This window comes from Triturus cristatus, chromosome 4_1, assembly GCF_964204655.1.
Source record: "Triturus cristatus chromosome 4_1, aTriCri1.1, whole genome shotgun sequence".
Classification (NCBI taxonomy): Eukaryota; Metazoa; Chordata; class Amphibia; order Caudata; family Salamandridae; genus Triturus; species Triturus cristatus.
The window spans coordinates 102314201-102337518 of record NC_140585.1 but is presented as its reverse complement, the minus strand read 5'-3'; the positions used below and the strand labels follow the sequence as shown (position 1 = coordinate 102337518).

General features: G+C 45.5%; 1 protein-coding gene across 1 annotated transcript in view; it reads right to left on the bottom strand.

Annotated features, from left to right (window-relative positions):
* The window catches only part of LOC146839652 (bile acid-CoA:amino acid N-acyltransferase-like), a 116618-nt gene that overhangs the window by 5033 nt on the left and 88267 nt on the right, over positions 1-23318 (bottom strand). Inside the window, exon 3 of the mRNA XM_085651745.1 lies at positions 18866-19068. Within this exon, the coding sequence (XP_085507871.1) occupies positions 18866-19068 (203 nt within the window). The remainder of the gene's footprint in view (positions 1-18865; positions 19069-23318) is intronic.

Below are 23318 nucleotides of genomic sequence, written 5' to 3'. Positions count from 1 at the left end.
CCACTCGATGACGATCAACCATCTGAGGACTTAAATCTTGATCTTGGAGATCAGCGCTTCCCATGGTACTCAACCTGGTGGCCATCTGAGCTGGAACTGACACCCACCTCAATCTCCCATGCCAAGAACCTCGAATTGTCATCAAAATCAACATGACTGCACAAGACAACGCCATCACCGCCTCATGCTTCCACACCCTGAAGATGCTGAGGAAGATTTGCAAATGACTCCCAATTAGCACCTAGAAAAACATCACTCACCCCCTCATCACAAGCAATTTGGACCACAGGAACAGCCTCTATGTTGAGGTCAACAAAACACTCACCCGGAGGCCAACAACCATTCAGAACTCAGCAGCCAGAATCACTCTCTACCTCCCATGCTGCACTCACATAACGCCACGCTTAAATGAGCTCCACTGCTCCACATACACAAACGAGCACAATTCAAACTCCTCACACAATCCTCAGCTACACACAAGAGCCTCCTCCTCACTTCCTGAATTCTGCAAGGAGCTGAAGACATGGCTGTTCGAGGAGTCTCACGGGGCCATAGGTTTGGCTAAAATTACACCTGCTCAGCACCAGGATAGCCTCCCGGGTGATAGAGCACTCTACAAACCTGTAGACCATCAGCCAAGCCTCATCTCCAGCAGACTGGACTATAGAACCGCCTTCTACGCGGAGATCATCAGCCAACTCGCAACAAAACTACAGACCACCCAGAAAATAGTAGGCAGACTGGTCCTCAATCTCCTACACCCGAGAGATCTTCACAGGCTCCCAATACATAAGCATGCACAGTTCAAGCTTCTCACTCACACAAAGCACTACACAACAAAGGTCCAGCCTACCTGAACAGCTATGTGCAACCCTCCAGACACCTTCGACCAGGCGGACTTACACCACAACATCTCCCATGCATACACAAAAGCACAGCAGCAGATCGCATCTTCTCTTACATCACTCCTAATGCAGAAAACATTCCACATCACATTAGAGCCTCCTATTCTCTTCTTGAATTCAGCTAAAATCTGAATATCTGGCCCTTCCAGTAAGTCTCCTCGATGGAAGCTTCACAGACCTGCAAAGCTCCAGGATACCCTCATGGATGATAGTGCACTATAAAAATACACAACATAACAAAAGAATCCATTTGGGAGAATTGGGAGCTGGGAGGGTCGGTGAGGAATCTGTAGTTAGAAAGAGTATAAAACAGAAAGATTATTATAGACAGTAAGTAACTTGGTCTTTGATTGATACTTCTAGCCGCATACTCCTCAATTTTTTAAAAGATACTAAAGCAGTACCTCCCACGTGGTAGGTCTGTGAAATGGCTCAGACCAAAAAGTCCTGCAGGACCAAGCAGGCAAAGTGCCCTTCCATTTGGAACTGGCTCTACACACAGTAGTGCTTTGTGAACTAATAAAGTGACACCCACGTAGCAGCCCAGCAAATGTCCACGACAGGCACTCCACATGCTCATGGAGTGATAGCAGCCTTGGCTTTGGTGGAATGGACTAACAAACTTTCTTGGGGCTGCTTCTTAGCCGGTAAGTAGCAGATTTCAATGCAGAGAACAATTAAGGGAGAAATTATACCCTTGTGCACTGCTCTGCCCTTTTCGCTCTTGCGAATCCAACAAAGAGGAGATCATCCACACAATCTTCCCTGACTATCATTATAAAACCTGAGCGCTCTTTTGGAATCCAGCTGATTAAGTCTCTCCTCCTCCTTAGAGGGGCTTGGTGGAATGAAGAAAGCTGGGAGGGTGTTTTGTCCGCCATAAAAAGGAATACCCTCTTTAGAAAGAAAGGCTGCTCGGGTCCTTAACACTAGCTTGCCTGGAAAAATTGTTGTATATTGTGGGTTGACAGAGGGTTTGTAGCTAAATCTCATGCCACACCAATGTTATAGCGGTATGGAAAACCTGAGAGTGAGGAGCCGCAATGGACAGCAGCAGATCAAAGGGAGAACACAGTGGGAATATAGGAACTAGGTTCAGGTACAAGTGAGGCATGAGGTAAGGTGTAGACAGAAAGAGATGCAATAAAGCTTAAAAAAATGCATCACAAGAGGTGATTTAAATAAAGAGGGCTGGTCCAGCAACTGCAAAAAGCTGAAGAACAAACAAATAACCTTTAAATGTGCCCAAAGCAAGTCCTTGCCTGGCTGCCATAATTACATCATAGACTTTGGGAGAGAGGTTGAATTAAGTCAACTGACTCCACTCAATCTCCAAGCATGGAAATGAAGATTGCGTAGGCACTGTTGTAGGACCCTGCCCGGCTGCTGCGACAGAAAATCCTCCTGAAGCTGCAGCCTGATCAGAGGACCAATGCTCATGCCCAAGAGTACCGGGTACCACGCTCTCCTTGCTCAAATCCGATGCCAATGGTATGCCTTGGGACCAATCGTTCCTGATCTTCTTCAGAACTCTGGGCAGGAGAGATGGTGGCAGAAAGGCGTACAAGAGTCCTGAGCTCCACTCTAGGAGTAATGCATCTCTGAGTCTTGTGAACTCCAATGTGAAAACATGCTGAAATTGTGCATTCTCATCTGTGGCAAAAAGACTGAGCCAAGATTCTCCCCATTTGCGAAAGTGAACCTGCGCCACCTCTGGGTGTAGTTGCTATTCATGATCCACTAGGCGCCGGCGGCTCAGTTTGTCTGGCCTGCCACTGGGAACAACCCCTGGTGAACCAGACACTTTGAGAGACACAGTGCCTCCTGACACGGGATCCACCACATCACACCATCTTATTTCTTACAGTACTATATGGCAGTGGTGCTGTCCGTGAGCATCAGCTTCCCTTTTATGGATGGCTGAAAGACATTCAATGCCAAGCAAATGGACCACAACTCCAAGACTGATGTGGAGCCGTCCTCTGCCAGAGACCAGGTGCCTTCGATCTCCACTTATCTCATATGACCACCCAAACCCAGAAGCAATGCATTGGTCACCACTGTAAGCTGTGGTTGGGGAAGAGGGACTGGTCTGCCACTTACCCACTTGCGACCCAACAACCACCACTGACTGTCTTTTGTATGTCTCCTGCAAATTCTGGATATAGTCCGAGAGATCCCCCTGATGCTGTGCGCATTGGGAATTCAGATACCACTGCAAAACCCGCATATGTCACCTGGCATTCATCTCCAGCAGGATGCAGGAGGCCAGGAGCTCCAGCAGCCTCAGAGTCGTTCTCACTGAGATCCAGGACAGAAGATGAACTATCGGGATCAAAGCACAAATGTCCTGGATTCTCCGCTCCAGGGGTAAGGAATGAAACAGCGTAGAATGGCTGTCTTTGAGCAGATTACACTGGTGCATAATAGATCTTACAAACCTCACTTTGCACTGCGAATGGCTTCCAAAGAGTAATAGACAGTAACATTCTACTCCCACAGACTTAGTAGTCCATCTTCAACTCAGCTTGTTTAGCACTTAGCATGGCCGGTCCCCTTACCATCCTTCAGACTAGATACTCACATTCATTGGGCACTTGTATTGGCCGTACATCTCACTTCGGATGAGAGATTACCTACAACCCTAGCAAACATTTTATTCAGGCTCTGTAACCAAGTGAGACAATAAGTTAAAAACCGACACCCTTGAAATCTACCTCATGGCTAGGGCTGGGTGGGCTGGTTCTTTCCGTTTTTTAGGTCGAGCCCTGAGCCAGCGCGCAATCGCTGCTCTGGGGTAGTTGAGTACGGGCGAGATAGACGCCACGCCCACTCCCCCGCCCAACATTTTTATTGGCTTGTGTCTTTGTTCTTCCTTAATGCCGCCTTCCCATAGGAGCATAGGCTTGTTAGTCCCTCCTTATGACGGCCATGTCGTCATTTGTGTCCTCCCATGGCTACTGGCCCCCTAACCTCGAGTGTTGCACGGTATGTGTTTTATTTCGATTGTGAGCACTATTTTCCTTCTTCCCCATCCCGTACTCCCATTGTCCATGCCTTCTTGTCCCCCTGCACTCCTATTGTTCATGCCTTCTCGTCCCCCTGCCACCCGCCCACCCGTTTGCAATGCAATAGGTCTCACGTAAATGCGAGTCCTATTGCATTGCAGGTGCTTCTTTGACAGTGTGAAAGAGTCTATGCGCCTCCTAATGGCCAGTGCAACAGCTCATCAGTAGCTTTTACCTTTCACAGAGGGCATTTGTGGTCATTCTGCCAAGCACTGCCTTTACTCTTCAGCAAACATTGATTCATCTGGCTCGAGACATTGAGGTCATCACGTCTAGCGTGCAGCCCCACAGTTCAAAGCCTGTGGCGAGATAAGAATGCCTAGTTTACTTCACAGCAGAACATGGCTGCCGGGTAGAGCCACAGCTGCAGAATGTTCACATTCATCAACATTTCCCCGTGTCTGAAATCGGGGGAAAAGGGTAACGCCGTTCTGTAAATCATTAAAACAACACTGAGTCATCATTTTCTGCTGTCCGGGACATGTACTGGTGTCGCCTCAGAGGGTGCCCCGAGGAGTGTGAGCGAGCGATGAATGGAACAGGGTTGGTGGTTACAATCATTATCGCTGAATAACGCATCCCTCTGACTTTTATGAGGCATACTTTACTTTACAAGGCTCTAACATATGCTGTTTTTTTTTTTAAACTCTTACCTTGACCTGGAGAGTTTGTTTTGAGGCTTCAGCTTTTTCTGTCAAAAACGCCTGAATCTAGGGTTTTCGCACTCATGCGGTAATATATTTTCCACACATTCACACGGTGTAAATAAAAGAGGCATAGTGCACATCCCTAAATCTGCGTTAGATGAAGGAATGTACAGTAATCTAGTTAGCGCACATCAGCGCAACTCTTTTAGTCCTTTTACCATTTCTACTGATCCATTTACCCACTGTGTGGCCTTTTGAAACTATAATGTTGAACACAGGAAACCAACAACTGGACATAAGGTGCATAATTTGGGCCAGTTGTTTCAGGTGGTGGGTTGTGTCAATCAGTTTTGCGGACCGGGACTTATTCTTGACCATTCTACATTGACCAAGAGCAAGAGAGAGAAAAGCAACCATGGGTGAAAGAAGTAGGAAGTGAGAGAGAGAAAAACAGTAGCAAACTGAGAAATCTGGGAAGAGCTGAGATAAAGGGACAAGAAGGGTATAACACCATTTGGGTCATCTACTGGCACCAATTATTTTTGGCCTCCAGGCTTCTGACCCAATGGAGTCCCAGCTATGGTACCATCATGAATGAATATTTACACTTGTTATAAGGTGTCAAGGAGCTTGGCCCACCCAACCACTGGCTTTAGAAACTTCAGAACCCGGTTGATTCCATCTACCTGGTGTAACTTAGTCAGTGAGATTCAGAGGGTAGGAATCAAACATTTCCCAAACTAAAAAGCAGTGGGCTCCAGGGTGGAAGGGTGAGATAAGCAAGGTTCAAGGTGGACTGTTTCCATGAGGAATAGGATCCGTACTGATTTGCATTAGGTGGGCCTCTGTCTAGAGTGGCACTGTGGGTGAAAAACAACGGACTGGCATGCTACCCTGAGCAGTTGGCTTTGGTTAGACTATTTGCAAGCATTCATCCCATCACCTTTGAGTATTTGATTGCTAGTAGTAAGCCTGGAAAGTTGAGACTGGCACAGCTTTCCAAGACCACTACTGCCAATGTTGGTGAATTCCAAAAAGTAATACATTTGCACCAATTTGAGGAGATGCTGGCTTACTACTTTTTTGGTAAACCGGACTTTATCTATATTTAAGATCCCGATCCAAAAAATGAACAAGTTCAAACCTCTTCATGAAATGAGAATGACCACAAAAAAAATGACACACACATTGTATTATAGGTCAACTCAAGGCACCCAGACCCAACTACCAAACCAAGAAGGCATTTCAGGGGTTTCACACCCCTAACACCCCCACTGAAGCTATACCCCTGCCTGTCTTACCTGGGTCTTTTAGTTCTCCGAGGAACTTATGACTACACACGTCATGACTACACACACAACACAATGGTGTGGAGTCCCTGATCTGGTATCACTTATTTTAAATGTAGTTTCACTGCACACACTCTGGTACAAGAAGCATTGATGGTAGAGTTGTAATACTCTGGCATGTGGGTGGGGCTCCATGTTTCTTGTTCTCGCCTTTTACAAATCACATAATCAAGTGACTGGCAGCCCATGAACTACGCCCAAGTCACAAATCGATCGAAAGGGGCGCACTGGCAAATGAATAGGGCAGGCTGAACCAGGCGTCTGGCTTGGCCCCAAAAGATCGTACGCAAGTGTAGCCATAAAAAAAAATTGCCATGTATATCATGCAACAGACCTTATGTAAAAGTATGATACAATCTCTTCAGAATTCGAAAAAGTGAATTTCTTTAACATGCGTAAGCATTTCTTCTTAGTACATCAGATTATATCACTAAATGCATGAGAAAAAGAATCACGCGGAGATATAAAAGACTCATTTCACTGCGATCCCATAGGCGGGAAAATATACAGAACAAATTCCAGTCTTCTCACTCAAGTGAGTATAGGTCTGGACGACAAACGTCGGCAAGTGACTGAAGTTGGTCAGGTACCTTTTCACTCATTTTTTTAGTATTCAAAAGTGCGCTCATATGTGAAAATAAGAAAAAGGGAGGCTCTCTGAAATAAATATTTGCCTCGAATCACACAATTGCTCTGGGGGCGCAAAGGGTGTTTGCGCCCACTTTGCGCACCCACAGAGCACTTGGTATTACTGCAGGGGTAGCAGACGCTTGTGCGGCCCCTTCTGTAATACAGATCGCACTGGCGTACATAAAGCGCCAGCGCTATCTTTAGGGAGCCCCCATGCAAATGAGGGAATCCCAATGCCTCTGCGCCCACACCATATTCCATACGCGAGCAAACGAAAAAAATGATGGATGGAATGCTGAACAATACAAACATCCAAGCCAGGTGCTCCCTGGACCGGAAACAAGCGTCCTGGGCCCGGTTTCGGTACATCACCCCTCATCAGCCAGGCTAGCTTGAATCCAGTGGAGCAGAGAGCATGGGACCCACATCTAGGCCTACCCTTTCCCATTAAGGCAACAAAGGCAAAAGAAACAAATGATGGACGCAATGCTGAACAATGCAAATATTCACTCCCAGTCACAAAGATCTGGGTTTAATCCATTTTTCTTTTGCTTACCACGCCACCCCAGTTTGGACCCAGCCATATGCAAATCAGCCCAAAACTGCTAATATTACATACGCGGGCACAGAGGCAACGGAGCTTTAAGGAGGTGCACTAACAGTGCGCCCCCTGAGAGCAGCACTCTGGAGGGGGAAAAGGGGTCTTATATGGACCCCCCAGACATCCCATTGTTGGTGGCTGCTGTCACTGTCTGCACCTGCCTGCAAGGGGATCTCTAATCGCCTTTAAAAGTGCAGGCAAGTTCCCACATGCACTGTGAAAACACGGTGCAGCTCCAAAGCAGCCGCTCTGTATTCCACATGAAGGCACTACCCCCGTAGCACGAGTTCACAGCTGCCCTGGGCAGCGCATTCATCATATTAAGGTGCAATTTCCTTCATCGCTCTGCGTGAACCTTTAAAACATTGCGCCCAGCACAATGAAGGAAAATGCGCTGCATGTATAATGTGGCCCAAAATGAGAACCTCTACCTCTGTGTCTCTCTCTCTCTCTCTCGTTTACATAAAAGGTCCCTGGTTTGTCTTTCATTCTTGGTGCAGGATAAAGCCGACAGAGATAGCAGACCTGACTCAGGGCCCCCAGAACCATACTATCAAGCCAAGCATGCATTTATTTGGAGGGTGTCACACCTCAAACAAACCCCTTAAGCTGTGCCCCTGTGTGCTGGTCAATGGTTAAGTTCCTCTTTTGCAGCCTATCCTCTGTTTATGTTCCTCCTCTCCTCTATTTTCTGGTTTGTTTAACAGTTAAGTTCCATGCGATGCAAAATCTACATCACCTGCTGGAAGATAGAGGGGAGGACGTTCAAGAAGAAACAACCTCAGGTTCGTGGGATTACCCGAAAAAGCAGAAGGACCGGCAACGGATATCTTCCTAGAAGAATGGATTATCGCGGCCATGGGAAACATCAGACTTTCCAAATGTTTTGCTGTTGAAAGAGCCCCCACCAAGCCCGGTTTCCTGCCTAGAGCGTTAGCTCGACTGTTCCCTCACAGAGACAGAGAAATCATTCTTCAACACATTCGGATCAACGGCCCGCCGAAATACGAAGACCGGACCATCCAAATATTTCCGGATTATACCAGGAAAGTGCAGGAGCTCCGGATCGGTTATCTAGCAGCAAAAAGGTGTCTCCGAGAACATAATATTAAATACAGCCTGCTATTCCCTGCTAAACTACGTGTACAGTAAAAGGAAATGGTCCACTTCTACGACATGCCACAGGATATGGTGGACTGGATGTAATCGATAGGCCTGGCGGGACCGCACCAGAATCGGAGTTGGCGAGAGCAGCGGTCGTGCCATCGCCGGCAGAGAGGACAACGATGGGAAAGCTTGGAACAAAGACTCCCACCGCAGGAGGACCGGGGTCCGGATGAATCCTGGTTAACATGGATGGCACACTATGAACAGAATCAACGACCATTCAGCTACAGAATCAGTTTGCCTCTCACTGCCTGGAGCAAGAAACTCAATCTCAGTCAGAGGGGACCGTAGTAGGATAACAAAGGGATGGATGAGTTTATTCTGCAGATTAGATGAATGGTCAAGAAGGTGGATGAGCAACGATCAAGAACTGTGAGTAACGGATACTCTGGGGGTCGGTCCTTAATAGTGGATGGACTATAAATTGCTACTAAGTTCTATGACTGGTATAAGTGTGGGGAACAGGTGGGTAGACCATGGAGATAATATTCCTCACGGGACGCTATGCTGTGTGACTCTGCCACTAAGATTTATTAGGACTCCCCAGCCACCATCCCCACATGAGTGTCCTTGCGTGGCTGACGGGTCCAGCTGGGTCCCACGGGGTTTGGTGACTGGGCCTCAGTGTTGATAGTTCTCTAGACAGACACATAGACATTGAAGTTGGACATTTTCTTGCGGATCCAGTTGGGGTAGAATTATAGTGATTAAGTATATGGGATAAGGGTTGAAGGAGGGCAAGAGAGGTGGGGAGGAGCCCCAGGTCCTTAGGCCATGTTTGGTACCAGGGGGATGGGAATCTACTGCCTATGGAGGTGGGGAGGGGAGGAAGGTTGGGAAATTTCAATGTTGGGAATATGTTCAAAAGCAGCAGACAAATTAGGAGCTCCGACACACAGAGGGAAAGATATACGATTGCTATTTGGTGGTGCCGAGTGAGACACGGCCCTTCAGTACAAGTCACACAGTCACTTCGGGTCAATTTAATGTCATTATGGATCGAAGATGTACCTATAAGTTTATAACCTGGAATGTGCGGAGTTTGAATAATTTTGTAAAACGTAACCGAGTATTCACCTACATGAAATGCTACAGGGTTTCAATAGCTTTCCTGGGGGGACTGCCTTAAGTATGTTCAAAGACACTGAAGGGGTCAGATATTTGCTACGTCTTACTCAGGGTTCTCTAGGGGTGTATAGGTGTGGGTGGCACCAGGGGTCCCTTTTAAAATGACTCGGGCCAAGCCAGATCCTAATGGTAGATTGTAGTGGTCGAAGGCACATTGGATGTTCATGACATGTGCCTGATCAACATATATGCGCCCAATACAGATGACCGAGACTTCCTAGGATCGACCCTCAGTCAGGCCCAACTTAACTGAAACACAGAATTACTGATAGAGGGAGACTTCAACTGCACATTTGATGGCACATTAGATAGACTTCCACAGAAATTAGATACTAAGCCCAAAGTACGGGAGGCCATGAGAGCTATGCAATCTAACCATAGATTAGTGGATATCTGGAGACACTGACATCTGCACCAGAAAACATACTTGTGCCATACACCAGCGACAAACACATATAGTAGACTAGACTATTTCTTTATGCAGGCAGAATCATTGTACAGGGTAGATGAAGCACAATATGTGGCCAGATACCTGTCCGATCACTCCCACTTGCTAATAAATTATTCTCTGAATAGGCCCCGTCCCTAAATTCCACCTTGGAGGATTAATGTTGAAGCTCTGCGGACCTGGTATATAAAGATATTATAGACACGGAGCTGAGAGGTTACTTCAACACCAACTGGAAGTCATAAAATACTAGGGCGAGGGAGTGGGATGTAATTAAAGTGGTGCTAAGGGGGGTCATGACATGACAACAGAGGTGGGAGTCAGAAAGGTGTTAGAAAGGGACCTGCAGGAACAAGAGCGCAAGTTGGCAACGCTAGAAGCATCAAATCCCACAAGCATAGAGGGTCTCCAGGGTGGGACAGAACAGAGACAAAAAGTAGGAGAGTTATGGGACAGGCTCGAAAAGTTTGACCGTACTAAAGGTAGGAAGCGATGGTACACAGAAGGGAACAAGGCTGGACATTTGCTGGCGCGACTCATAAAAATGGAAACGCAGCCCAAACCAATATTAGTAATCAGGGACCCAGGAAGTCACAAGACGAAATACGTGCAGCACAAAATAAATGCTGTATTTGTGGAGCATCTGAAAAAAAGTTTACACAGAACCCAGGTTAGAGGTTCCCTCCTCCACGATGGAGCCTATTTTGGAGTGGATTGCTCTGCCTAGTCTGAATCAGGAAGCCCAGGATGTCCTGGCTGCCCGATGACCAAAATGGAATTAGTAACAACGATCAAACAGATGAAAACCCCCAAGTCACCAGGTGCTGACGGTCTATCGGACGAATTTTATAAACAATTCCCAGAAATACTTGCAGAAAGATTACTCAAGACCATAATTGAGGCACAAGAGAAGAAAGAACTACCGAATTCATTAAGGGAGGCTCTCATTGTGCTCATTCCTAATCCGGGGAAGGACCCAACGCTACCGAGCTCGTATAGACCCATATCCATGTTAAACGTGGATATGAAACTCATTAGTCATATTTTGGCGTCCAGATTGCTCCCGTATATACCCCAGATTATACATGAAGACCAATCGGGCTTCATACCTCGCAGGAACACCCTAAGAAACAGTCGTCGTCTGGGACATGTCATGCAGACACTGGAAGGGAGACTGGGAGATGGCGCCCTTGCCTTCTTAGATACTGAACAAGCGTTCGATTCGGTCCGATGGGACTATATATGGCAAGTACTAGGTAAAATGGGACTAGGACAGAAGTACATCAAATGAGTTAAACTACTATACACAATCTAAATGGCAAGGGTCCGCACCGGTCGCTGCGTGTCGGACAGTATAGAGTTCCAAAGAGGGACACGGCAGGGATGTCCGCTGTCTCTGTTGATATTTGCAATAGCAATGGAGCCGCTAGCCTGCCACCTAAGAGTGGCGCTCAAGGGACATGGGATACAAATTGAACCGACAGAACATTTAGTTTCCCTGTACGCGTATGATGCCCAGGTGTACCTCAACGACTCGAGGCAGTCTATGTCACTTTTGCTCACAGCGCTGGATAACTTTGTGCCAGCGGCGGGATTAAAGATTGATAAATCAAAATCTCATTTATTCCCGATCATCCAACCAGCAGGAGTTGAAGCATCACAACTCCCAGAGTTGGAGCTCCCATGGGAGTTGGAATCAGTCCAATACCTGGGAATTCAAATTGCTAGGGATAGAGACTGGTTCCATGATCTGAATATGGGTCGAATCATAAGAGGCCTACTCAGAAGTGTTAACTTCTGGAATACCCTAAAACTATCCCTGATTGGCAAAATTGCCATAGTAAAAATGGTGGTGCTGCCGCCGAGATGCCTGTATGTCATGCAGGGGTCCTTTTATGAAATCCCCTGCAGTGCCTTCAAAGAATGAAATGTGCTGTTGACATCTCTGTTATGGAATGGGAAGCGATGTAGGGTGAGCCTTGAGGTACTAAAACTACAATGGGAAAGAGGGGGAATGGAACTCAAGACCTCGAACTATTATTTGGCATCGCACTTACAGCACGCGAACAGGAGAGGAACCTGATGGCGGGCACATATGGGAATCAACAGTTGAAGGCCCTCCTTATAAGGGGAAAAAGCAGGCCAGATATGACCCTCCCCTCCCGATACAATTGATGGCCAGTGTTTGGGATAGAATGGTTACCACGGTAATCAAGAGGAAGCCCTTTTCCCGGAAGCCGGTATCTGGGCCTTACTACAGTTCGCAAAAACAGAACAAGAAATGACAGTTGAAAAGTGGAAAGAGGGAGACTGCCTAATGCTGGCGGACCTATACCCTGAAGATGGAGTCGAAATGTTTGATCTGGGCAATGGACAATTCTTGCAATATGCAAAAATAGCAGCCACGGCTAGAGACCTCTGGCCGAATTTTCCAGAAGCAACGGAACATTCGCAGATACTGCTGACCATGATTGCCATGGCGGGAGGGTGTAAGTTTGGAACCCACCTGTATCGAGCATTAAGAGGAGATAGGCGAGGCAGGCCTCTAAAAATAGAAGAAAGATGGCAGGAGGTGGTGAAACATCCGTTACGTTAACGCCTTCTGATTGGAAGAAAATACATGAGGGAGTACGTAAAGTGTCAAAATGTACAATATTTAAACTAATATGGTAAGACGGCTACACACGATCAATTTGATGCAAAACCCACAGTGCCCCAGATGTAGATACCCGCAAGCCGATTTTGTGCACATAGTTTGGCAGTGCCCACAAATACAGGTGTACTGGTCGGCAGTACTCGACCAACTTAATAGGGTGACAGGTTGGGAGATAGCGTTAGAAATCAGAACTTGCCTTTTGGGACTGATACCCAGTAATCCTAAACGAAAAACGACCAAGCGTTTCATGATATTGGGGCTCACAATAGCAAAAAGACGGATAGCAATACATTGACTGACCCCACGGGGCCCATCCATTGATAAATGGAAGATTGATGTAAAGGAAAGAGCGACAGCAGAACAGGATCATATGAGAAAAACCAGACGAGATGAGAAACTACCGGAGGTATCATTGGCCTGGGGAGTGATGATACAGGAATTGACAGCCACTCCCCAGACATTGCAAGTAGACCCAGGGGAGGGTGAGCAACGAGACACACAGACCTCCCATATCCAGGAAGGACAAGCTACCGGCACTCAACAAGACCCTTAGATATTGAACTTCATCTTTTAGGGGAGATCAATTTTCAAAGAAAAAGTGCAATAGCAAAATAGCATACCTAATACTGTCAGATGTAAGCTGGTGGGGATGGGAGGGGGTTGAAGGGTGTTTTTCAAGTTATTCATTCCAAGTTTGGAGTTTAACAAAAAGTGGAATTGCTATTATGAGAAGCCTAATGGTTATAATATTACAGACTACATGATGTATAAAGAATTGTCATACAATGATTGTTATCTATTGTATAATATGATGAAACAGTAAAGAAATTCCCCCAAAAATCTACATCACCTGTTAAATATTGGTTCTTTTATCCATCTTTAAATTCCAGAACATTTCACCTGGCAAAATATATTGGTAGGATGCAGACTTTATTACATCTGGAAATGTGATAACGAATGCACAACTTACAATTATGACTGTTGGAAATATACGCTTGGTTGTGGCACGTTGTATCAAATTCCCGCATCTGTGGCCTTTTCTGACCTGCGCCAAGTTATTTCTAGTCAATGAGTCCTGTAAATGCTGCACCACCACACCTTATGACATGGGAGGGTGGAATAACCCAAATGTGTGCAATAACCCCTGTCCCATCACAATGTTGTTGGGTGGAATGGAGGCAGGTGGGTGGACCAACAGATCACCAGGGAGAGCCCAGTCAGAGCGGAGTCAAAGGTCTGGCTTGGCTCTAGGAGCCCACGCACGAGCCGAGTCTTAAAAAGACTTGGCACGTAAAGCATGCAACTAAAAGCATGTAAGATATGATGGAGTCTCTACTGATGAAAATAGAAAGGTATTCCTTTAGCATGCGGAAGCGTGTCGCCTCAACACATGAGACTATATCCCTGCAGTGAGAAGAATTTATTAAAACTAATAGTTTTCAGGCATGAAGTTAAGAACATTTTTGCCAAGCCCCCCAACTCCCTCGGGCCTGACGACAATGCCACTAGTGAACTGAGAGGTATACCAGCTGTCATGTGTACCCTATAACAGGCCTATTCTCTTTATTATTCATGGAGAGCTGTTATTGTCTATTAAACAATAACACAAGACAGGTTGTATACAACACACATCCTGAGATAACATATGTGTAGGTGCGGTCATAAGTGATAAAGAAGGAGAAGGGGATTCAGTGAAATAAATAGATGTCCGGATCACACAGTTTGGCCAAGCGGGGAAGCTAGGATTGACCCCAGGTTTTATGCTTTCACATTGTACAGTTCAGCCTCTGGATCTGCATCTGTTTTCACATCACGGTTTAATGCTCTCTGTTGAATTCCTGGAACATGAACTTAGAGAATGGGTTACAGGTAAAAGCCACATGAAAGCTCAGCTCGTTTTGGGCTCGAGGGTCCAAGAGGACTTCGAGTGGCCCAGGAGCCGGGCATCTGGCTCGAGTGTGGTTTGATCTCTCAGGGGGTTCACCCACCTCGAAGCGTGGAGGGTTCGAGCATGCAGAAATTAAACTTACCCAGTTCCAGGGTCTTATGGGATCATTTTAAAAATGCATTTTCCTTTCTTGGCTGAAATATGCTACCAATGTGGCATTTTGTTGGCACAGAGTGAAGTACAGTCCCAATCAGTGGCAACAGCAGCATTAGTACAATTAGCTGTCAGCAAGCAGACAGAACCAGGCCAGAACTAAAACTGGTTTCATGTCAAAGTCCAACCAAGAACCGTAGAAACATTTTAAAACATGTAACAATTATCGGGGCTCGATTCACAAAAGTAAATTCAGTCATAAAAATGTATGTTTACAAGCAAATTTTAAAGTTTCAGGAGATGGTTAGCTCTTGGAGTTTACTGTTTGCTGGTATTCATAAACTCCTCAGCTCCCCTTTTCAACCCTCGACAGGGTTCGAAAATTACTGTAGCCAAAGACTGGTGTAACTCCCCATCCAGGGTGGGAAAGAGAATGGATCACGCCCGATTTGTTGGGGGTTCCTGAGAAAGGGGATTCGCCTCGGGAAAAAATACGTTCCCTGTGGAGACTTTTTTTTTTTTTTTTTTTTAAGTGCCATTGCAAGGGGAGCCTATTCTTATTGTGTGGAGTTCTCTGGCATGGTGAACACAGCACAGGACAAATAGGAATTCCTCTGGGAATATCACCCGACTTCCCCAGGAATATGCACAGGGACCTGCTCGTGGTGCAGATTTCCATGCGTATTCTTGAGAATGTTTCTAAATTCCAGAAAATACCAAATCTACATTGATTCACAGGTAGGTGTAAATCTGCAAATGTTCTACTTTTTTAGGTCGAGCCTGGGCAGCGCATACACTGCTCTGCGAGGCATGCTGTATTCAGGTAGGGACTTGAAGCGCCGCCCACTCTCCGCCCATATTCTTCATTGGCTTGTATCATTGTCCACTGTAAACTGTGGCTGTTCATTGGTACATAGGCTTCTTTAGTACCGCCTTGTCTCATTTTGTAACCTCTCATGGCGATACCCCCGTTAGGTGTGTTATTACTCTGTAGGCTTTAATTACAGCCTCCGAGCACTATTTTCTCAAATAGCACGCTCTCTCATAACGGTTTTTAATTTTTTTTCATAGCACGGGCGCTGAACGCATTTGCAATGCAATAGATCTTGCATTTGCGAGAGTTTAAGCTATTGGCATTGTAAATGACAGCACCTTTTTATTTATCTGTTTTAAAAACAGCACATAAATAAAAGACACTGTCATTTACAATGCCAATAGCTCAAACTCTCATAAATGCAAGACCTATTGCATTGCAATTGTTTTAGTTTATCTTTGGGCTTTAATTGGTAGGACCATATTTTCCATTTCCAAAAATCTGATCTTGCCTCATCAGAGAAAAATAAATCTTATGTTCGGACACTCAGCGCCTCCATGGGCTACTAAATTCAGAATGTTTTAATGCCGCCATCCATTCAGCATGCTCCTAACACTTGAAAACTTTTAACCATGTGCAAACTGTCTACACAATGTGTGGGATGCTAATTTTGCAGCAGTCTCAGGACTGCATCCAAATGACTGTATGCAGATTATCCCTTCTTTCTCTGTGGTAGGTGGATGTGGAGTCTAAAGATTTTGCAAAAATGTGCACCTTGAATTGCATGTACACAATGTGGACAAACATGTTTTACCATCCAGCCTACTACAAAATGTCCACACATACAGCCTGCTTATGAGATTTGTAAGGAAGACTTCCAAAAATTGTGTATTTACCATTTGCAGCTCTGGCAGAAGCTCCTACTGTGGATAGTGACTGGTTTCACTACTGCCCTGCACAGGAGGCTTCTTCTCCCCCAGTCACACTGCACAGCTCCAGGCTGCCTCTAGCCTTTAGTCAAGCCAGAGGGTTTAGATGAGAGACAGTCATCCTGTGCAGGCAGGCACAGATCACGTCTTTCAAACTTGACAAAGTTCCTGTAGGGGTGTCTCTGGCTTGCATCTCCAGGATAGACAGTACCTCTCTGTTTTTTCTTCGACTGCCTGAACCAGTACACAGAAGCCCCCATCATGTCCATGTCAGCTCCCTGCCCATTCCTTGGTGTTGACTCCAAAATCCTCTGGAGAGCCCTATTTCCAGTTAGAAGTTCACAGTAAATGTAAGGTAGAATTGTCGCTAACTATCCAGTTTCAAAAACAAATCTCCATCAAGTCCCGTGCAGGACCAGTTACAACTGGTCTACGTCAAAAGAGGAGTCCAAGGATGCTCTTTGATGGTTGTCTGGTTCAGCCAACTTGGAGTTAAGTCTAAACACTGAATCTTCTGTAAAATAAATCACACAAGCCTTGGTCTGGTTGGGTCACACTTTCACCCACAGTAAAAGCAGATTCCATCTGCTCCAAAGTCCTGCATCACCCAAACCTGTGTGGGTCTGTCAATCAATCAGGTTTCTTATAAAGCCTGACTACTCACCTGTGAGGGTTTCAATGCGCTGATTTGGAGGGATTGTGGATCTGCGGTTCAGTTGAAGTGCCAGTTCTTGAGGTCCTTCCTAAATTGCGGCAGCGATGGGATGGTGATTGCCTGGTGCAGAGGCAGGGAGTTCCAGGTCTTCGCAGCAAGGTGGGAGAAGGTTTTTCCTTGAGCCGTGGTCCTTTGTATCTGTGGGATGGTGGCCAGGGCCAGTTGGGCGGAGCAGAGATGCCTGGTGGGAATGTAGAAGGAGAGGCGGTGGTTGAGGTATGCAGGTCCGGCGTTGTGGAGGGCTTTGTAGGCGTGTGAGGAGCTTGAAGGTAATTTTTTTGTTGATAGGTAGCCAGTGAAGGTGTCTCAGGTGGCTGGTGATGTGGCTGCGTCGTGGGATGTTCAGGATGAGTCTGGCTGAGGCATTCTGAATGTTCTGAGTTTCTTTTGGAGTCTCTGGGTGATGTCTGCCGGTCTTCTCAGACTTTGAGCTGTGTTCCAGTCTAATCTCAGTAGCTTTTCAGCCCCACGCAAACCTTCACCTTTCCCTCTGCCTTCCATCACTTTAGAGGGCCTGTGTCCGCAGCTAAACCAACATAACCTGCCAACAAATACTGGACACAAAAAAGTGGTATACTGTAGGGATAAATTCATCCAAAAAACACTCATGCCACAATCAAATAATTAATTTCCACTGAGAATATGGCTTATTCAATCATGGATTCCTTTGTCAATGTATTATATAAGCTTATCTGTACATCTGTCTGCATTCCATAATATTAAATATTCATTGATATCTGGGAAGTAAATGAAGACAAAACAAATTACTACTTACATAAACAAGACACAAACATTACACATATTACAAGTGCCTGAAAAAAACGGGAAAGCTCATTGTCCATCTGTTCCTCATGGCTTCCTTAGCATTAAAGGCAGGAGGTGGTTATATAATTAGTCCACCTTTCAATCACCCAGGAGGTAATCAAGGAGCCAAGGAAGCCCAGGGGAAACTGCCTCCTTGTTTTCTCCTTATGGCTGCTCTGATCAAAACAAAATATATCGGTTGGACTCCTCCAAACACAAGGTTGACCGTAATCATTAAAGGCCTCATCAGGACTAGGAAGACAAGAGACCCTGACCCAAAAAAAATTGAATCAATCAAGAGTTCACATCTAGTGCAAATATATACAAAGAGAACATATACCCATTTGTACAAATTTACATGCTGCATATTTTAACAGAACCTAACAGTACCAAAAGAAGCGACTATACTAGGTAGAACATCAAACACCTGGAAAAACTGTGTGTAGTGTCACAGTCTCCTTTCAGATAACCTCACAATTGTATGCATCTACCTCTCCTGGTGAGGATTCCCCTCTATGGGGGGGGGATGTTTGGACCGCATCGCAGCCTCCGTGTTATTGGTAAGCCCACTGCCCTGAGTGCTTCTTCCTCATTCTAGGCCCTTATTCCTGCCCTTATTCCTGCCCTCCCTCCTGCTGGGCTGCAGGCCTGAGTATGTATACCCTGGAGGAATTGGGAGTATGGTCTCCTTTTATGGGTCCTAATGGAGAGGAGGGCGGCTGTGGGTAGAGTGGTGCCTACCAAATGTATACATTAAGTTATTTGCAATAGAAGTAACTGCCAGGGAACTCCTCATAAGTAAAGGCCTGGGACGAGGAAGAAAAACAAGTTTAAAGGAGAGTAAACCTCATGTAGCGGAATCCTTTAACAGGTCTAGGTTGTAGAGTTAGTGAACTTCTAAATGGTGGACCTAAAGTCGGTATTACCCCATGCTTGACAAGGAGGAGTCAAGAGAGGACATACCTTGGGGTGCTTCAAGAGGAGGTCTGCAGCTTCTTCAAAGTACCCCAGATCCACCTCGGTCAGTGATCCTGGCAGGTCGTCGTAGGCAAAATAGGCCAAAGCGAGTGTGGCAAAGCCCCTGCTGGCAAGAAGACCACTGCGGAACTCCGTGAGGCCCCCAACTCCTCCAAACATGTCAATGACTCCAGGAAATGGTCCATCTCCTGTGGCATACAAGACAGCAAAACTGTGACAACCCAGGAGATAACAGGAATAGACAATATACAGAGAACAGTGAATTTAGAAAACTGAAAAGGTTGGTAGACATTTTTATATACGGCTTATACCATGCAACTTTGACATCTTTATATATGGTTTATACCAAGCAGCTTTGTCTTTTGTAGCAGTTACTAAGGTATAGAACCAGGGTACAATGGTAGAGGATTGGGGAGTTAGAGCAAGCATTCCAGGATAGGGTATTATGGACATGCATAAGTTGGGTCTTCGGTCAAAAACCTGCAAAGCCTAATGCACATTTTCTGGATGAGCTGTTAAGATAAAATCCTGATACGATTAATGCTCATGACCTCGCTGCTATTCTTACACACCACAATGTTTTAGGTTACTTATACAATCTCTAGTTGGCAGAGGTATGCACCCTGTTTGAGTAGGGACCACAATCCTAGTCAGGGTAAAAACCAACATAACCTAAATGTGCCTGTGCTCATTCCCAGGTAGCTTGGCACAGAACAGGCAGACGGAACTTAGAAGGCAATGTGTAAAGTAGGTGTGCCATAACTCATACAGTAACACAGTGAAAACACAACAAAAAGACTCCACAACAGTTTAGAAACGTAAAGCATGACTTTACAAATAAGACAAGGCCAAAATAACAAAAGTTCAATGTATATAAGTTGAGATTTGAATTTTAAAGAAATAAACAAATACATTAAATACATTAAAACACTTAAAAGCAAGTAGTGCTAAAAAGGATACTTTACATCACGCTGGACCGGGGCAAAGTCAAAGTTCGTGCCGACCGTGATGGAGCGCCAGCTGGCTACAGGACCCACCCAGGCCCCAGTGAACAAAGTAACATTCCTGGTTACAAACAGTGAGATGCGTTAATGTTGAGACCCGCAGGAGCGGGATAGGTCAATCTTCTCTACGCAGTGAATGGGATGTGTCAGTTCCAAACACGGGTGCCAGAGTCGAGAGGCATTGAGTGCGTCACTGGATTCTGCCACATACTCGAGGAGATGCGTTAATCTCACCAAGCGGCAGCAGTGGTGATACGCTGTCCGATGCGTTGACCTCTGGAGGGAAAGTGCTGGTTCTGAGGTGATGCACCTATTTTACTCCTGCAACTGGGTCGATGTACTGGTTCTGCTACACACAGAAAGGAATTGCATAGAAATCCATGTTGCAAGTATCAGGGCCACTTATAGTGAGCCAAGAGCAGGGGTAGAGACTTTGATATCCTGGAGTCTCAAGCAATAGGAGGCAAGCCAACAGGCCCTTAGGGATAGCTTGGTAGAAGACAGAGTCCAGCTCTCCTTCAGCAGAGTCAGAGAGCAGCAGGCAGAAGGGCCTTACAGATCAGCAGTCCAGTTGAGTCCCTTGAACAGCATAGCAGTTTTTGTAACAGAGGTTCAGTTGTAGGTCCAGAAGTGTCTGATTTTGTGAGGTCAGAGACCCAGTATATATACCCAAATGTGCCTTTGAAGTGGGGGAGATTTCATAGAGTGGCTCTGAAGTTCACCAGTATCTCTTTAATCCCAGTCCTATCTGCCAGGCTATCTGTGGGGGGTAATCAGTCCTTTGTTTGGGGTCAGGACACTACCTACTATAGTGTATTAACCCCTTATTCTCTTCCTGCCCAGGAAGTGTCATCAGAAGGCAGATGTATGTAGATGGGTACTCAGCCACACCTGGCCTTCCTGTGTTTGTAGCTGTCTGGAAGGGATGTCACCCACCCCAGATGTGTACTGGAGACAGGCTGTAAGGCACACTGAGCATTTAGAGCAGATAAAGGCCCACTTTCTAGTGGCATTTCTAAAATAGTAATGTTAAATCCTGCTTTGCCAGTAAAGAGGATTTATCATTACCATTCCAAAGATATGAAACATGATGAAGCTACGCCTTTCTAATCAGGGATTACAGCTTAAAGGTATTTTAGGAAATTCCCAATGTTATCTTATGACAGGACTAGGCCTCACAGCAGTAAAACACAAATGTAGCCATTTGTCACAAACAGGACATGTAAAACATGAAAGTACATGTCCTACCTTTTAGTTACACAGAACCCTGCCCTTAGGGCTACCCCGGGCCTACCTTATGGGTGACATTTGTGTAATAAAAGGGGGGTTTAAGGCTTGAGAAGGGATTTTAAAACCCAAGGTGAGTGGCAGTAAATTTCACACACAGGCCCTGGAGTGGCTGGCCTGAGCCATGGTTAGAGGGCTAGTTAGGTGGGTGGCACAAGAAGTGCTGCAAACCTGATAGTAGCATTTAATTTACTGGCCCGGGCTCATGTAGTGCACTTTACTAGGGACTCCAAAGTAAATTAAATATGCCAATTGGGTATAAACCAATGTTACCATGTTTTAGGGAAAGAGCACATGCACTTTATCACTGGATAGCAGTGGTAAAGTGTGCAGAGTCCTAAATCGAGTACAGAAAAATGGAGGGAGGCAAGCAAACAGGTGGGAGGGGCTGAGGAGACCACCTGAAGGTTGTCGGGTCTAACAAGTTGCATTCTCAATTTCATGTTTGATTTTCTTAAAGCTCCTATCGAATTCAGGGGACCATCTGAATACAGTGTTCTTTATCATAAGTGTCTCAATGGGGCACTACTACTATGGGTGAAACACTTGGTGTCGGATTAATGGAGCATTCAATTACATCATGCTTTGACAGATTTCCCAGGTCTTTCTCAAGAGCTTCCTGCAAGTGAAAAGCAATTTGACGATGTGGTTGAGCAACAGGATAAATGTCCTCATTTATATGAAGCTGCACTTTAATGGTCTTAAGCTTTCCTAATCCATGAAACAATGTCGGGAACTGACTTACTATGTCTGCATATGCATTTATGTTATAGTTGATGGAATACTGGCCCATGTCAGCAGCAGTACTGAAACTGAGTAAACATGTACAAGAACATGAATTGGTGCTTGTACTTATGTCTTGTGTTGCATGATTGCTACAATGATAATTGACTTTGTAATTGCTTGGAGGCAGCCCAAATGTATTCATTTGTTTTCGAAGGTGTGAGAGGGGGCACCAGAGACAGTTTATTGTACTTCTCTACTGACATGATGCTTATCGATGTACCACGGTCGATGATAAATGGTATGGAACAACCATTCACCTTTAGTGTGATCTGTGGGCAATGTCCAAAGGAACGTCGTTGTTGCACGTGGAGATCTCACTTACTCTCTTCTGCATGAGGCCAGAGCCACGTGCTCACGTCGTTCACCAGTCGACATTATTATTGCGCAGCCATCTTCTACACTGTCGCGCGACAATAATGTTGAAGAACATTTGGAAAATGAATTTGATGACAATCGGCCTCTCCATTTGCCTAAACTGCTGTCACCGCTTGATCTTGCGGGCATGGCTAGAGGGTTTCTGGAACTTTCTGGCATTTTATCTTCTCAATGTGACAAAGTTAGTTTCTCTTTGGTTTTGCAAACCGTTACAAAAGGTTTTTCTTTCCCGCAGCCATTGCATGCATCACAAATGGCTGGACATTTTCCTTCAATCTGAAAGGATAATCCACATTGGGAACACAATTTCTTCTTCCTCAGAGACATCACTTTGCAGCCTTGTATCTCGGCTTACTTTTCATGTTCAATGCCGATTCACTTTGGGCTACTCCAGCTCCCATATCAGCAGCTTGTTGATCGGCACGTTCTTCTGCGCTCACAGCCATGAGCACTTTCTCCAGACTGTCTTGTGCAGCATGCGTCTGAACGAGTCGGAAAGGCAATGATCGATAACTCCGAGACGGATGGCTTCTTCATCATTAAATTTATTGAACTTGCAATGCTTGATAAGGGCCTCAAGTCTTTCAGCAAACTCATTCATTGTTTCCCCAGCTTGCTCTCTGGCTTGGTTGAAGATATAACATTCATAGTTGATGTTCGGCATTGGATTGAACTTCCTAATTTTAAATTTAATACGATTGTGGTATTTTCTTTATTGCTTCTTTCACTCCATCACCTGCAAGCTTCTTTAAGTATTTGATGACATTTTTGCCATCTGTTTCTTCTAGCGCATCGATGAAATCATCGAATGTTTCAATCCAGGCAGTCCATTTGGCGCAAATATTCTGTTTTTGGCGTAGTGAATGAAAAAGGCGGTTTCAAGAAAGTGGCGGTGCAATATTTGACACTGGTCTCTGCAGCCATTGGAACCTGTCAAATCTTGAAAACTTTTTGCACTGCGCTGAGCACGACCAGTGACTTTGGTG